The 17057-nt window shown below is 42.3% G+C and overlaps 1 protein-coding gene across 1 annotated transcript in view; it reads left to right on the forward strand.

Moving 5' to 3' along the window:
* Window positions 1-17057, forward strand: part of LOC111673252 (cysteine rich transmembrane BMP regulator 1 (chordin-like)) — a 37609-nt gene that overhangs the window by 14913 nt on the left and 5639 nt on the right. The window contains exons 5-13 of the mRNA XM_023430960.2: window positions 1361-1540; window positions 4676-4879; window positions 5801-5929; window positions 6294-6447; window positions 8966-9087; window positions 10377-10595; window positions 11913-12128; window positions 13252-13473; window positions 14300-14422. Of these exons, the coding sequence (XP_023286728.1) occupies window positions 1361-1540; window positions 4676-4879; window positions 5801-5929; window positions 6294-6447; window positions 8966-9087; window positions 10377-10595; window positions 11913-12128; window positions 13252-13473; window positions 14300-14422 (1569 nt within the window). The remainder of the gene's footprint in view (window positions 1-1360; window positions 1541-4675; window positions 4880-5800; window positions 5930-6293; window positions 6448-8965; window positions 9088-10376; window positions 10596-11912; window positions 12129-13251; window positions 13474-14299; window positions 14423-17057) is intronic.

Here is a 17057-nt window from a genome sequence, read left to right on the forward strand (position 1 = left end):
TGGGGGGCCAGAAAGAATGGAGCAGAAAAGAGGAGGTGAGAAGGAGAATAAAAAGATGAACAAATCCCCACTCCGCTTTCAACTCCCTTGGCCCACCTGCTTTATGTTAGGGTGCAAGCCCTGGTTGTCGGGAGGCTTGGGGTCACCGGTGCAGACGCTCAAAGGTATGGCATACAGATGCCGCTGCACTCATTTATGGAAACCACTGAGCCCCACATCTGGTTGCATCTACGCAGTACATTTAGTGGCTCAACTAGTGTAGCTGCTCCTCTGTGAGTCTGGAGACTTTCTTACATAACCACATTGCCTCACTTCCCTCATGCCGGAGTGTGTTTGATGAGAAAGTACTGTGTGGTTATTTAAGATCTTATGATGTTAAGTCACCCCAAACCACTGTGGTACATTTGAACATGTGATGTAGTATTACTATTGAGATGTCGTGCCGTAATCTTCCTGTTACTTTGGCCGCAATACTAGCATCATTCATTTTGGACGATTGATCACTTTTGGTTTATTTTGTAGAAACTGCAACTGAGGATGTTTATTATAACTTTTTTTTTTTTTTTTAATCTTTTGTTTGTCTTTGTTTTTCTTTTTTCCACACACAGAAACACACACATTCACACAAGAACTCAAACAGCTCAAGTGTACTATGAGCTGGTCAAGGTTTTTTTCTGGCTTTACCAGATCAGTTTTCTACACACAAGATCAGACCTCGGTTTCCCGGCAGTGCTGTAACTAAGCTCATTTTATTTCATAATAGGTTTAATGCAGTTAAAAGAGGTTCTAAGAGCCTGAATTCTTTTGGAAAAGGCAGACCAGAGCGCTGATTCACTCCACCTGCCACCAGCACACTGAGCCCAGATTCTGCCAAAATCCTCAGATCCACTACTGTTTTCTTTTACTCGTCACTGCAAGAGTCCAGCGCCTTTTCAAGACTTGATAGATCCCTGTGAAATCCCTGCTCACGGACTTGACTTCATTGTCTGATAAATGCCATTCCACCTCACAGGCTTAACTTCAGCCATCAGTGTCTACCTCAGCACCATTTGGTTCGGATAAACATTTCCATTGATAGCAGAAAATGAACGGATGTTGATGAATCTGTAATTTAATGTATACAGTAGCGATCAGCCTCTCGCTGATCAGGCTTGACACTTGTGATGAAAAGCGCATTTTTCTGTCATATAGTCATGAGGAGACGGATCTGGTGTTAATCCCTGCCAAATGTGAAGGACACCTGACAGAGCACAGTTCCCTCGGAGTGTGTTGAGCATTATCTTCCCCACATGATGCTCGGTTTAAGGTTGACAGCGTCTGTCTGATTTTGATTCGTCCTCTCCTTGTTCTCTCTCCTTAGTCTCTCCCAAGTGCATCCACAATGGGAAGGAGTTCTCCGAGGGAGAGGTGTATCGCATGGACCCCTGCTGGCTGTGTCAGTGCAGAGGAGGAATCTCCTTCTGCTCCAAGGCAGAGTGCGCTGAGCTGGATTGTGAAAACTTCTACATTCCTGAGGGCGAGTGTTGCCCCGTCTGCATAGGTAAATGTGCTTACTTTACTATTTTGCAAAAGATGGGGCGACTTAATTCTTCATTTTTGCCCAACATGACCCAGTTAACATTGGGAGATTCTGATTCACAGTTAAGTTTCTGGGGTTTAAGCCACTGGTGATGTGGCATATAGAAGGCCTGTGCGGCTAGTTGCCAGTGTGGAAAGTTGATGCAGGAACAGGAGAAGTGGAATCAAAATCCACCTTGCCTGACACTTACCTCCAATAACCCTACCTTAATGGCTTCCTCATATAACCAGCTTCGACAGTTGTTAACATACCTGGCATACAAGAGGCGCACTAAAGAGCCAGCCAGGGATTCATTTCCACTGGGGAGACTGAAGAACATCAAAACCCTCTTTTTAGAGTGTACAGCTTGGCTTTGTAATATCTGGCTCTGGCTTAATAGTGGGGACCCACTTGCAAAAAAACACATGTGCTCAAAGCCAGGTAGGGAGCTCCGATACGTGCACTTTGGATTGTTTTAAAAAAAAAAAAAAAAAAAAAAAAAGGGGGGTTGCAGTGCATATGGTGACCACATTACAGTGTGCCAGAGGCTTGAGGATGGAGATGGTAGCCAGCTTTGGCCTCTGCCTGCGTGGCTACACTTGATCGGGCGCATGAGAGAGAGCGAGAGAGAGAGAAAGAGAGAGAGGGAAGAACACAAAGAGCAAGGTTGCAGAGGAGATCATGTTAGGTCAGCGTTGGAGGTACACCTGGAATGTGCAGGCATTTAGATGGTATGGAATGCTTTCATCTTTTTTTTTCTCTTATGGAAAGCTGCTCGTACTTACTGCACGGCTCACTGCAGAGAACATTGGATGGAATTACTCTAAATCTGGATTAAAAGATCTATGTAGGTTACCTGGTTGTGATTATACCTAAAGCTGCACTAATCAATATTTCAGAATTACATTAGATTGGTGTGAAGGGGTCGCAGTTCCGCTCATCTCTGCAAAGTGCTTTAGCAGCTAATGATTTTGGTTTTACAGCCCACAGCTTTACTGCTTTGGTTCATTCTTACCAATAGCATTGTTTACAGCAGGGTCAGGCAGCTGTCTTTAGTTTTAGCTTTGTACGCTACATGCCCAGCACAAAACATCAGACAAAGTTAGCAACTAGCTGGTGAACATGGTGGAGCGTTTAGCAGCTAAAGAGCAAGACGTTTCTCTTGTGAGTTGATGGAGACCAAACACAGAGCTATAAGGAAAGTGAATATTGGACTAAGATTTATCAGGTGGCCAGAAACACAAGACCAAATAAATGCAAACTATGTCTGTTAGATGTGTAGATGCCAACACATTCTAACACACATAACAAATCTATGAAGTAATAACAGGTCAATGCTGTGTTTCTAGCATTGTAATTGAATGCAGGTTTCATTAAGAAGTGATTTACCACAAGAAACCTCATCTATTATGTCGAGGTACAGCAAGCGTGATGTGGATTTACTTTTTTTTTACACTGGAAACGTGATAGCATCTTTCGTACAAGACTGTTTGACTTAGCCTGCGAAGGAGAGGATCTGTCAAGTCTTTGAGAATTACTGAAGTCTGATCTTGGCTTGGGTTTGAAGATAACACATTTTTAACTGAAAGCAAGCTGAAAAAAGCTATTGAGTAGCATATGGGAAGTGTAGGTATCTGGAGTAGTGAGGAGATTTATAAAAAAAAAAAAAAAAAGCTTCTGCTGCATCAGTTTCAATCTTTAATCTTACAAGTCTCCCACCTTTGTCAAAGTGAAATGCTAATATCCTGGAGTGACCCTTTAACCTCCTAGGACCTGGCGTCCACATATGTGGACCTCACATTTTGGGTTCTCTAGACCACAATACTAACTTTTTCTCAACAAGGGCCTGGTGACCACATGAGGATATTATACTGCCACTCAGTAATCGAAATTTAAAACTAATGTCCTCATATGTGGACATCATTTTTCTCAGGCCCCAATCAGCCTAAATAGTAAAGAGAAATTAAAAATGCACGCCATGCAAGAGTTCGGGTCTTAGGAGGTTAAAGTTGCAATGTAAGGGGGCCATGGTACAGCATATGTGAGGTGTGCAGTGAGAGAGAGAGAGAGAGAGAGAGAGGGGTGAATAGGAGAGAGAAAAAGAGATCCTGTTCAGGTTAATGGCAGCCAGATGGATGGAACCTAAGCAGCCAAAACTCAGCTGGGATCAGATGGGGCAAATAGGACTCCTGTGCAAAGTATACAGCACCCTCTCTCCCTCTGACACACGTTCAATAAGCCACACTGGACACGTAAACACACAGAAATATGGAGACACCTTCCTTTGTTTCACACCGACACACAGAGAAAATGCTGAGACCACCCTCTAACCTCTTTTGCCAATAAACGGTGTAACAAAAACAATTAAAACTGTTTATTGTAAGTGGGGGAAGAAAAGGCTTCCACAACTGGGCTCAGTCATGATACTTCCCCTCATGCTGAGCAGAATGGCTGCGCAGATTGGCTTTTAAACTGTCAAACTTTATGGTTCCTACTAATGGCTACAGATCTAAAAAAGTGCTTTCTTTGCTTTGGAGGGAGATTTATGGTATCAAACGCTGACCTCGCCATTGACCTCATTGGTCGCAGCTGAACTTCTCATGGATGAGTTCAGGCTTTTAGCTAAAGGGTGAGTGGACACCGTGGAGACCAGCAGTTATAAACGTCATCACCATCGCTGTGTTTCCAATTATTAAATCTCTCTCAGGACGACAGCGATATCTCAAACCTCATCGTGTCTCATTTCAACTTTTATTCCTACATATGTTGTTGCAAAATCAAAAGCCTTTCCCCACTTATAAATGTAAATAAGTCATCCAAATTTCAAACATGTTCTCTCCCTTAGCTCTTGGTGACAAGCCAGTTTCAGTATCATGTTAGCCCCCTCATGGAGTATAGCACTTCCTTCAGCCCTGCTCTCACTGTGTCTCCTGCTAATTCATTTACAGTAGAGAATGTTGTGTATGTATACCTTGGACTGTAGGTTTTGGGTGTAACTCCAACTCATGGCAGCCATACCAAAAGTATACATTTGACTTGGCTAAAGAATCAGATCAAAGATTCTCCTCTTCTCTCGCTTTATTCCTTAACCCACCATGTTGCACTGTTTCCTCTCAGATGTGGAGTTACTGTCGATGGACAGCACTAAGGCCAGCTGCTGGGTGAATAATAAGCTCAGAGCTCATGAGGAGCAGTGGAAAGAGGACGACTGCACCTTCTGCCAGTGCGTGGATGGAGAACCGCACTGCACAGCCATGGCCTGCAAGCAGAGCTGCCAGAACCCTGTCAAGATCCCCGGAGAGTGCTGCCCTTTCTGTGAAGGTAGAGGGAGTTGTGTTGGTGTTCAAACCTTATATTTTATATTCATCGTATCTAATGTATCGGTCATATTTATACGAAGTGCACATTAGCCCACATACCACATGTAGGAGGCTCCTGCAGCTTTGCTTCAGAGGCCGTGTTGCCATGGGCTCATTAAAAGGGAGGCCACAGAGCATTCTTCAAGCTGCAGGGTTCTTTGTGTTCCTTTATTACCCTTGCCCGCCAAAATGAGACCCACCTGTTTGTGTGTGTGTGTGTGAGGCTGCGGTGTGCTTTTAACGCAGGAGGCTGCATAATTGAAGTGGATCCTTTTTTTTTTTTTTTTTTTTTTTTTTGTGAGCGTAATTAGTTACGGCTCGTTGGGCTGCTCCTCCCACTGAACGTGGCGAGAGACATTTGACGGGAATAACTATGGTGCATGTACGTGTGTGTGTGTGTGTGTGTGTGTGTGTGTGTGTTTGTGTGTGTGTGTGTCCTGGTTTTATTGTGGCTTCTCAATAAAGCTGGCCCCGATTCAAGAGGGTCTGGGCAGTGCCAGAGTTTGACTTCAGTCCAGGGGACACCGTATGAACGTCACTGGTAATCCAAGAGCTAAAACATTAGACACATTCAACTTATTAATGGGAAACAGTTCCACACAATAAGCCAGAGAGGTATAAACCCCTCTTTACAGTGCGACCCACCCTGGTGTAATTGCTCTACATTTATCTTTAATTACTGTTTACTCCAAAATAAGAGCGGTGTAAACAAGTAGCTATTACAGTTGGCACAAAAAAGCATAGAAGAGGTATTACACCTGAAGGGATCTTAGCGCAAACCGGGAAGAATTTATAACAGGATCATTTGTTCTTTGTTTCATACTTTGATTACTGTGGCTCTCATGCAAAGCTCTCACCCTCCATCTTCTCTTTTGTTCACCAGAGCCTTCATATGAAACAGTTAGCCCCATGCTATGTCCTCCCCTGGAAAACTGCTCGCTGTCAGGGAATGAATGCCCCTATGGTTTCCAGCAAGACAAAAATGGATGTCTGCTCTGCCAGTGTCTCAACAGTAAGTCGACGTTCCTCACTCTGTGTTGGATCTAAAGGGTTAAAGTTCCAGAGAGGGAGAAGCATGAACACGATAAATTTCCTTTGACGTGCTGCCTCTTGCAGTTTTGCATTAAAGTGCTGGACATACAACTCTGTATTTACCTGTTTGCAAATGCTGCTGTCAAAAAACAAAACAAAACGCAACCACTTGGTTTTGACATGTTCATATTCATCACCACATATTTGCATCCATGACTACAGTCTTTGCAAGGTTCTCTGTAACAGGAATGTTCCTGTGAAGCAGCCCCATAGCAACTCATGCCTTTTGCCTTTGATGGATTGTTGTGCCCATGATCAGATGACCTCTCCCTCAACTCTTTCAGATGACTCCTGCCCCGAACTGGGAAAATACTGTTCCCTGCAATGCCCGATGGGATATGAGAGGGACGATTTTGGCTGCGAGGTGTGTGAGTGCAGCATCCCGATGCCCAAGTGCCGACCTCTGACCTGCACTAAGACCTGCCCTTATGGATATGTGTAAGTACACCCAGTGACCCCGTGGGTTTCTCATCCCTCAAGTATGGCTACGCTCATTTGTCATCTGTGTTTTCAGCCTGTTTAAAGGCATCTGTGGCTGTCAGTGACATAACATGCAGATACACGAAGAAACTATACATTTTGCTCTTACATACTTATAAGACAGAGAAATCTAAGCGGATGGTAAACTTCTGTAAAAATCTGTTGTGACAGTGAGAAGTGATCATTTTCATAATGATGATGAATGAAGTTTTTTTTTTTTTTTTGCCCAGTCATCCCCTGCATTTAAATTACTATGTTTTAAATAAGTACAATATAGCAAGAAGAACAATACTTATATTATCAAGTGATGCTCAGAAGCCAGTGCCTGTTTAGTCACGTTCAAATGGAATCACTACAAGCTATTGCAACAGAAGTTTGGCATTCACGATCAAAGGGCCTACCTTGGTGGCCAATCCCAGGTCTCCATATCTGCGTGTACGAGTGTGTGTGCACGTTTGTGTGTGCGAGTAATTCGCTGTGCGGTCCACACTGGCCTCTCAGCCCCCTGCAACTCCTCTCCTCCTAATCCCATTTAACCCAATCAAACATCTGGAAGCGCTCTCTACTAGGATGCTTGGTCCCCAGGCACCCCTTTCGTTTCATAAATCATCACCCCGTCTCAAAACAACGATCTAAAAACCATCACGACAAAAGCGGCCTTTATGAAACGTATACAGTTGGGATTCTTCTGGTACCTCAACCATGCTCTCTGGAGCCACGGCTCAAGATGGGCCCGATATGTCTGCGTAGGATGCCAGAGGAGAGGAGTGAAGAGAAAGGGGGAATCTTGTGGGGAAAAGACGAGCAGGAAGTTCTGGCTTTATCCTTCATAAGCAGCTGTTTAAGTCCACCCTCAGAAGTCTGATATCCTCTGAGAGTTTGCCAGCCTTCCAATGCAGATCTGTCTCCTCACACAGGAACCCTGCATGCAGCCACCACAAAGAAACAAAAGGCACAAAGGATCACTGTGTTTATACTGGTTGTATTGATGACATCCTGTGAGCACTGTAATGTACATAGTCAGAACTGAAGGTGCGGGAACCGTGTAGAGAATGTTTACCCGTTGTGTCGAACACTCCTCTCTTGTGTTCACAGTCCCGGTGACGGACATTCTCAGGGTGGTTCTTACGACTGAAGTTGTGTTTTTATGGGACATTTGTGTGTTTTCCATCCTTCATAGCTCAAAATCATCACTGTGACCACACGGGTCATGAATGGCATTCTTCTCGCCATCACGGTTGCGGCGCACTGGAAATTGTGCCGAGCCAGCAGTCCCAGGGCCAGGGGCCCCGGTGCCTCCCCAAGCCCCTCTATCCCCCTGGAGCCCAAAGCGCTGCTTGGCATTCCACACACCATCTTTAAACAAAGCCTTGCTCTAAGGTCGCAGCACTCTCTGTCTCTGTATTTGTACAGTGAGACACTGGCCAACCCCTCACAATGTTGTTTCAAAAGCTGTTATTGCTGTTTCAGCATAGATAGGGTCCTCTGTTTGCTGAGCTTGACATGCTCTGTCCACTTTATGAGCCACGGCAACTATCATGGGGTCGAGGGCTTCTTTTATTTACGTCACCCTGGAAGATGAAGATGAATAGAGTAATTACCCAGGCCAAATGAGGCCACTGCTTCATAAAATAGGTATCATCACTTACCTGGAGGGAGAGATGGAAAGGGAGTTGGAGAAGGAGAGAAGTATAGATACAGGTCATTCTTTCATCTGGGTTTGGACAGTTTATCAACCTGCAGCTCATCCATGTTTTATTAGGCAGATAATTGGATCCAACTGGTCTATTTCCAGCCTCTGCCGCTTCTGCCCTTTCTACCACTCTTCCCTCTGTATTTGAGAATATCGATGCTTTGTCTGACAACTGGACTCAAGTGTCTTCTCTGGTCATCTTAGTAAAATTGACCCTTTTTTTTTTTTTTTTTTTAAATCAACCATCAGCTTAGACATGACCATCAAAAGGCTCTCTTTCTCTCTCTCTCTCTCTCTCTCTCTCTCTCTTTGTCTGTCTCTCTCTCTCTCTGTTTCTGTGCTTTTCTGTTCTCCCCAATCAGCATGCCGACATTAGTTCTTATCTGGCCCCTGCTCTTGTGTGCTTTTATATGTCCGCCAAAGGCTTTTGGACCAGTAAGGATGGCAGCAGGGTGAATTGAAAGCATCTGAATTGGCTTTAGATTTCTCCTTTTGGAGTCTCTCGGGTTGGTATGATGTGCAAACCACAGGGATCTCACGTGTTGGCCTTTTATTTGGCCCTCTTCAAAGGCAGCTAATATAGAGAGGGGAAAGCAGGTCCAGATGTTGATTATGCCAGACTAGAGCATCTGGGTCTCTGTATCACAACACCATGTTGCTCCGTTGCCTTCTCCTCATCTTGGAGACATTGCAACTTTAAACTCTGTTTCTGTGGTGTTGTTAACTTTCTAACATACTCTTCACATAACTGCGTTTAACACGTGTGTGCTTGTTGCTCTGCAGGAGGAACAAACATGGCTGTGAGATGTGCCGCTGTGTCAAGTGTCCCCCCTTCACCTGTGACAAGCACTGCAGCGACGGCTACCGACAGAACCGGAAGGGCTGCTCCATCTGCATGTGTAAAGGTACTGAAGCGCTGTTGCATTTTTTTTATTTATTTTTTTTTATTTGCAGCCTAAGGTAAAATACTTGGTTGTCATTTTAGTGTATATTCATGATCTCCAGAGAATGAGCCCTGCTTGTTGTTGCGCGCTCTTGACCTTTCATGTACCACCAGACCATAACGCACATTCATAGATTAAATGTGACATTTACCGAACATGCTCCCTAAAGGATAAACCTTATCACAATATACTTTAGCAGTTTAAAGGGCAGAGGATGGAGGGAGATTGTTGAATTTCTGCCACTAAGCCGCAGCTTTGATTTCCTGTGACCTTTTGCTGCTCTGCTGTGGAGACTTTTATGTCTGCTTGTTTGAGTTTTTGTCTGTGTTTAGTTTCATCCAGGGTCTGTGTGCGCAGCTCTAATTAGATTCCCTCAACCCTTAAGTTTAAAGCAAGTACGCAGATGCCATATTTATGCTCTGCCACATTTTATGTGATGTGTTTATTTTGCCAATTTAGCTGTATTATAATTATTTCAGGTTCAAATATACTCATGGTTTTTCTTGTATAGTGAGGTGATCAGTGCAGCTTGCTCCTCATATCCACAAACAGAGAGACACACACAGGCCGGTACCGCCTGCAAATAAACCGCTGTTTGCCTGATTTTGAAACTCTTGGATCAGTCTCTCTGTAGACTCCTAAAATATTTAAGGATAGGAAACTTTTTTTGGAAGTATGATTTTTTTTTTGTGTGTGTGTGTGTATTTTTGAAAAGATTTAAATAAAAAAGAAGAGACATCTGCATGAACTGTGCAGCGTCGTACAGTTCGCTGTTGTTCCAGATCCCATTTGATCCCTACAAGCTTTAAAAGCCATGCTGAGTTTAACACCTAGTTACTGGTGAGTTGGGTTCTTCATAAAGTGAATGTGTCCCTCATCGACAGCCTTTTAGTTTTTGACAAAAAATTGGAGCATTGGACCCATTGGTTGGAGCATACATTGATTATTGGGAAATAAATGCACAATAAAGGAAGATCAAACATTCCTGACTGGTAAATGCTCCAGCATATGGAACCATAACCGGTGAGCTCTCACTTTAACCTCTAATGAAACTGGACCTAGGACAATAATACTGACCCTTCTCACTGTAAATTTTAGATGTGCTCAATGAAATTTCCATAGTTAATTTACAAAGCTTCTTTCCATAAAAGGCTTCTGTTGCTTTTAAATGTTTGTTTTTTTTCACAGCTATTCCACAAGTCCTTAGTCCCACTGCAGTAATGTCTGTGCTTTCATGTTTGTGTCTCCAGAAAGTGATCATGTCCCAAGCACCACTGCCCCGGCCCCAATGCCAAACTATTGCCTCACCTCCAATGGGCACAGATACGAGGAAGGTGATGGCTGGCACGACGGCTGTCGTGACTGCTACTGCCACTCTGGACGGGAGATGTGTGTGCTCATTTCATGCCCTGTACCCAGCTGTTCTCATCCAGTCGTCAGGCCTGACCAGTGTTGTCCTACATGTGAAGGTATGTCTCTGCAATTTAAACATGACTTTTTTTTTTTTTTTTATATCAACTATTAAAGGATGATTCCTGGTTATTACAAATTAGGTCATAGTTTTGGTTTCATTCCTATCAGTAATAATACACTGTACTCACCAAGTTAATTCTTGGAAAACAGTGACATTGCTCAAAGGAAGTCTAATGGGGCAAGAAACACAAGACAGACAGGTTCAGTTTTTATTTTTGAAGAGTAGATGAAAGAGAGAATCACTCCTCAAGCTATTCATTACATAACATCCACTCCAGTTTACTGACTGACTTTATGGTTTCTTTGCTGACCATACGTGTTGTTAGTTGCTCGCACACCGTTTCCTTGCGCAATGAGGGATTATGGCGTCATTATGGCTGCACTCACTTTCATGACTTCTTGAAAGCAATCCTGCTGCACTCCCAGATCTCAGCATTTACACCTTGTGAGTACAGTTTTGTCATAACCAATAAAAATGGCGTCCAAAACTATGAAAATAAGTAGTTTTAATAAAGTGGAATAATCCTTTAAAAAGACAGTCTATCATTGGTTTAAGTTCAGTTTAAACACGTTGACCACTTGAAAATTCTTTCAATATACTGAATCAAGCGCCAGCATTCAATAGATCACATGCGTGCGCGCACACACACACACACACACACACACATACGTACGCACGCGCACATACATCTGGCACGATAAAGTACACGGTCACCTAAACAGCTCATTCAACCTGAGAGCTTTGGATCATAAGCTGGCTTTTAGGCCTCAGACATGCCGGCCACTTCAACCTGCAAACACACAGTCTCTGTCTGTTTCTCTAAAAATGGAAGGCACACTGATCCACACCCACACTTTTTTATCCACAACCCCTCCAACTCATGCAGGATATTTATGGAGGAGTGACTCAGTTGGCTATTCAAATATTTAGGAGTGAAAGAATGTCTACAACCTTCAGAAGCTACACACACTTTGCAGTCAGGGGACAACAGGCTAACTCTTTGCAGATGTCTGCTGTTCCGCTGGACAGAGATGTTTTCAAATAAATTAGTGTCAAAACACAACTTGGACACCATCCCTACACCGCCTGAGACTTGTCTTTTAATGAATAGTGGTCTCCCATGCATCCAATCAATGACTATGTTTACTCTGAACGTCTTTGTTCCCCTTCATCATGTAACATGTTTTGTTAAGAGCTGAATGTTTGTTTGGCACTGAAGATGATCAGACCACAATGTGAATTTGAAAGCAGAAGACAAATGATAGTTTCCTTTTTTCTTTTTCTTTTTCCCCTCTCGCCTCTGTTACTGTAGATGAGTCAGGCAGCGGTCAGCCAGAGGGGATGGACATGGTGGTGTGCAGAGCACCTGGGGGGGAATTTTACGTGGAGGGGGAGACCTGGAACCTGGACGAGTGCACGCGCTGCACCTGCAGGAAGGGACGTGTCCTGTGCGACACTGAAGTGTGTCCCCCGGCTCTCTGCCAGACACCAATCAGGAACAAGGACACCTGTTGCCACGTATGCCCAGGTAACATTAAAAAAAAAATAAAAAAGACCAGGCTGTAGGAAAGAGGGGGTCTAATCATTTCAGGCTAACGAAGGGGTTGTCAGAAATTGGGGTAGTAGGAGGAGACATATAAAGTTGTTTTAATGTGCTATCAGCATGTGGCTTTGGAAGGTCTTGCATGTTGTACTCTGTCGGGCAGTTTTATGTCAGGCACACAGGCTCATAAAGAAACCAGCCAAGACCGGTTGGGTTTACATAGTGATCCTCCAGGCAGGCTGCAGCACATGTGGACTGCTTTCACCCAGCGGCCCACAACGGAGGTTCGTCCAAATCTAACTTTTTGCAGGAAACGCAATAATGTAACTAATCTTGCCGCATCTGTGCCGTGCTCATAGATATGGGAATACACTCTGACACAAATGTCAAGGCAAACACAAAACCACACGCATATTTTATTTAGAACTGCACCCAAACACTCAGGTCTCTCTCATACACTTAAAAACAACATATCCCAAGCACTCCCAAGCATGAGGCCCACAAATCAGCAATGCATGACTGCGCTTGAGAGCTGCTCCTTGGGAATGCCGGCCGGCCTTATCGCTGCATCTCCCCTCACAAAAGCAGATTGTCAGAGGCCGGCCTTTGATATATGTATGGGCCTGGTCACCAGGAATGTGGAAATAAGACACATCTCACTGACAGGCCCTATGATATATGGGTACAGTAGGGAAGGGGGTGTGTGTACATGCTAATTAAGTCTTTGGTCATGAGAAAGGCCATAGATCTCAGGCCTGTGCAGATCTGATGAGAGACAGAGATAAGGTCTGAGGCTGAGCTGACATCTGCCATATGGAGTCACTTATGTTTGTGTTTAGCATACAGTAAAGCATCTTATCTATAAAGGCCAAGTAACATTTGTGGATTGAGATGTTATATAGCAGGGTTGAATGCAGGAGTCATGTAGACTCAGGCATCTCCATGTAGTTATATGCAAGTCGGACTAAATTCGGTTTTTCCTTTTTGAAAATGGTAACACTCTACACGTTAAACTGTAGTATTAGTTAGAAAATAGGCTGGAACACACCTCCATGTCTCAGCTTAACTTTTCATGACTAACCCTGTTTCTGCCTGTGTGGTACCACAGAGGAGACACTGAGCCCCTTGCTGCCAGTGAACAGCAGCCAGCAGGAGTACTGCATAACCAGCGATGGCGACGTGCTGCTGGCTGGAGACTCCTGGAAGGCGAACGCCTGCACCAGCTGCACCTGCAACAACGGCACCATTCAGTGTTTCTCTCAGCGCTGTCCGGCTGCCAACTGCAGGGTGCCCGTCTTACGCAAGGGCCAGTGCTGCCCACACTGTCTCGGTGAGTATTTTGGTGCGTCCCAGTAAAGAGAGCTGCTTTGTGCCAAAGTTGCCTTTAGGCTCGAGTATTTTTATTGTTCTAAAAATAAATGAAAAATCGAGTTCTAAATGTGGATTATTTTACATACTATAATGTGGTTTATGTAACATCTCCACATACCAAGAAGAACTGTTGCAGCTGTGCAAAACTACCATTCTTATTCTTTATATAATAAATGGTACCAGTGGAACAAGGCACATGCCTGATGTTGGGAAAGTTATAATTCATAAAGCTACATGTCAAAAAGAGGGAGTAACTGAGAAAATGTCAGACTGAATGTGTGTGTATGTGTATGTGTTTGTTCATTAGACCTAGCCACTGTGGCGCTACATGGGCAAACACGACCATTCGTAACAACATTCCATGTGACATACACACACGGTCCACTCAGAGTGAAAACATTCCTCGAGCATCCGCACATTCACACGTGTTTCCTGTCCCCGGCTGAATCGGCCTGCAACACTCTCTCTGTGGCGGCACAGGAAGGCAAAGCTCCGTGTCAGCTTTTCCTATATAGGAAAACCTCAGCATAGGCTCCCATTGTTCACTCTGACATGAAGCCATTTCCCCGGACCCTTTTGTTTTTGTTATTTTCCCCAGTGGAAAACAGAGCTTTTTACGTAATGCCTTCACAAAGCGCTACAGTGGAAGTTAAGGGGACAGTTCCTATAAACACAGCTTATCAATTGAGACACCAGGGAGTTCATACGCTAACTTACAGTGAGATATGTTCATACACCAGTCATACTGTTCATAGTCGTAATGGATCTAAATCCTGTCTAAACAGAAATTACAACTTCCGTGCCGGTGATGGTGTCTACCAATGCCCCCAAGACAACGGTTACTGCTACAGTGGAGAGTGCAGTGTGGATCACCACTGTCACTGTGCCCCCCATCATCGCTGAAACAGGTAGCTGCTTATTAAATCACCACCATAATTGATCACAACCTAATGGGCCATCCCTCCACACAGTGGCCATAGTGTACCCAGAGAGAACCCACGCAGGCACGGGGAGAACATGCAAACTCCACACAGAAAAGCCCTGGGTTCAAAGCCAGTACTTTCTCACTGTGAGGCAACAGTTCTAACCACTGACAACAGTGCCGCCCCATAAATAAATGATGGTATAGCAAGACATAAATACATCAAAGTATAGTAAAGCATAAAAACATCATGGTCCAGTAAGGCACAAAAGTTATAAAAACGTCATAAAAACGTCATAGTATACTAAGGCATAAAAAGTCAGAAAAACTTCACAGTATAGTAAGGCCTAGAAAAGGCATAGAAAAAACAAAATACCAACAAACAACATAAAAAAACCATGAAATTTACTCCAAACAAGAGACATTCCACATTACTCAGATATTTGCATACAGGCTACAACGCCAGTCGTTCCACAATCTTGATTAGAATCTGACGATGCTGCATACAAATATCAGTATAGTAAGGCATAAAAAGTCAAAAAAAGTCATAGTTTAGTGAGGCATAAAAACATCATTAAAACGTCACAGTATAGTAACTCATAAAAACGTCATAGTATAGTAAGGCATAAAAATGTCATGGTATACTAAGGCATAAAATGTCATAAAAACGTCATTCATTCATTCAATCTTTATTAGGGACACAGCTCATGGGTGGGGGGTCCATAGAAAAAACAACACAAAAGAAAACATGAAATCAACTCCAAACAAAAGACATTGCACAATACTCATACATTTGCATACAGGCTGCAAAGCCAGTGGTTCCACAATTTGATGAGAACCTGATGGAGCTCAGTTCAGGGTTGGTTAAGGCTGAAATAATACCATTGTATAGTAGGGCATAAAAACATCATAGTATAGTAAGACGTAAAAAGTCATAAAAACGGCATACTATAGTAAGGCATAAAAATATCATAGTATAGTAAGACGTAAAAAGTCATAAAAACGGCATACTATAGTAAGGCATAAAAACATCATAGTATAGTAAGACGTAAAAAGTCATAAAAACGGCATACTATAGTAAGGATTAAAAACATCATAGTATAGTAAGGCTTAAAATCATAAAAACATCATAGTATAGTAAGACGTAAAAAGTCATAAAAATGGCATACTATAGTAAGGTATAAAAACATCATAGTATAGTAAGACGTAAAAAGTCATAAAAACGGCATAGTATAGTAAGGCATAAAAACATCATAGTATGGTAAGACGTAAAAAGTCATAAAAACGGCATACTATAGTAAGGCATAAAAACATCATAGTATAGTAAGACATAAAAAAGTCATAAAAACGGCATAAAATAGTAAGGCATAAAAATCATCAAAACATCATAGTATAATAAGACATAAAAAGTCATAAAAACGGCATAGTATAGTAAGGCATAAAAACATCATAGTATAGTAAGACGTAAAAAGTCATAAAAACGGCATAGTATAGTAAGGCATAAAAATCACAAAATATCATAGTATTGTAAGGCGTAAAATGGCATAAAAAGTCATATAAACGACATAGTATTGTAAGGCATACAAATATCAGTATAGTAAGGCATAAAAAGTCATAAAAATGTTTTAGTGTAGTAACTCGTAAAAACATCATAGTATAGTGAGGCATAAAAAGTCATATAAACGACATTGTATTGTAAGGCATACAAATATCAGTATAGTAAGGCATAAAAAGTCATATAAACGACATAGTATTGTAAGGCATACAAATATCAGTATAGTAAGGCATAAAAAGTCATATAAAAGACATAGTGTAGTAACTCGTAAAAACATCATAGTATAGTGAGGCATAAAAAGTCATATAAACGACATAGTATTGTAAGGCATACAAATATCAGTATAGTAAGGCATAAAAAGTCATAAAAACGTTTTAGTGTAGTAACTCGTAAAAACATCATAGTATAGTGAGGCATAAAAACATCAAAAAAAGGGGCATAGTATAGTAAGCCATAAAAAGGCATAAAAACGTCATTCATTCATTCAATCTTTATTAGGGACCCAACTCATGGTTGCGGGGTCCATAGAAAAAAACAACACAAAAAAACATAAAATCAACTCCAAACAAAAGACATTGCACAATACTCATACATTTGCATACAGGCTGCAACGCCAGTGGTTTCACAATTTAATGAGAACTTGACGGAGGTGAGTTCAGGGTTGGTTAAGGCTGAAATAATACCATAGTATAGTAAACCATGAAAACGTCATACTATAGTTAGGCATAAAAATCATAAAAACATCATAGTATAGTAAGACGTAAAAATCATAAAAACATCATAGTATAGTAAGACGTAAAAAGTCATAAAAACGGCATACTATAGTAAGGCATAAAAACATCATAGTATAGTAAGACGTAAAAAGTCATAAAAAAGTAAGACGTAAAAAGTCATAAAAACGGCATAGTATAGTAAGGCATAAAAACATCATAGTATAGTGAGACATAAAAAGTCATAAAAACGGCATAGTATAGTAAGACGTAAAAAGTCATAAAAACGGCATACTATAGTAAGGCATAAAAACATCATAGTATAGTAAGACGTAAAAAGTCATAAAAACGGCATA

The sequence above is a fragment of the Seriola lalandi genome, unplaced genomic scaffold (assembly GCF_002814215.2).
Source record: "Seriola lalandi dorsalis isolate HSWRI2012SDOR001 ecotype SW California unplaced genomic scaffold, Sedor1 jcf7180002054915, whole genome shotgun sequence".
Classification (NCBI taxonomy): Eukaryota; Metazoa; Chordata; class Actinopteri; order Carangiformes; family Carangidae; genus Seriola; species Seriola lalandi.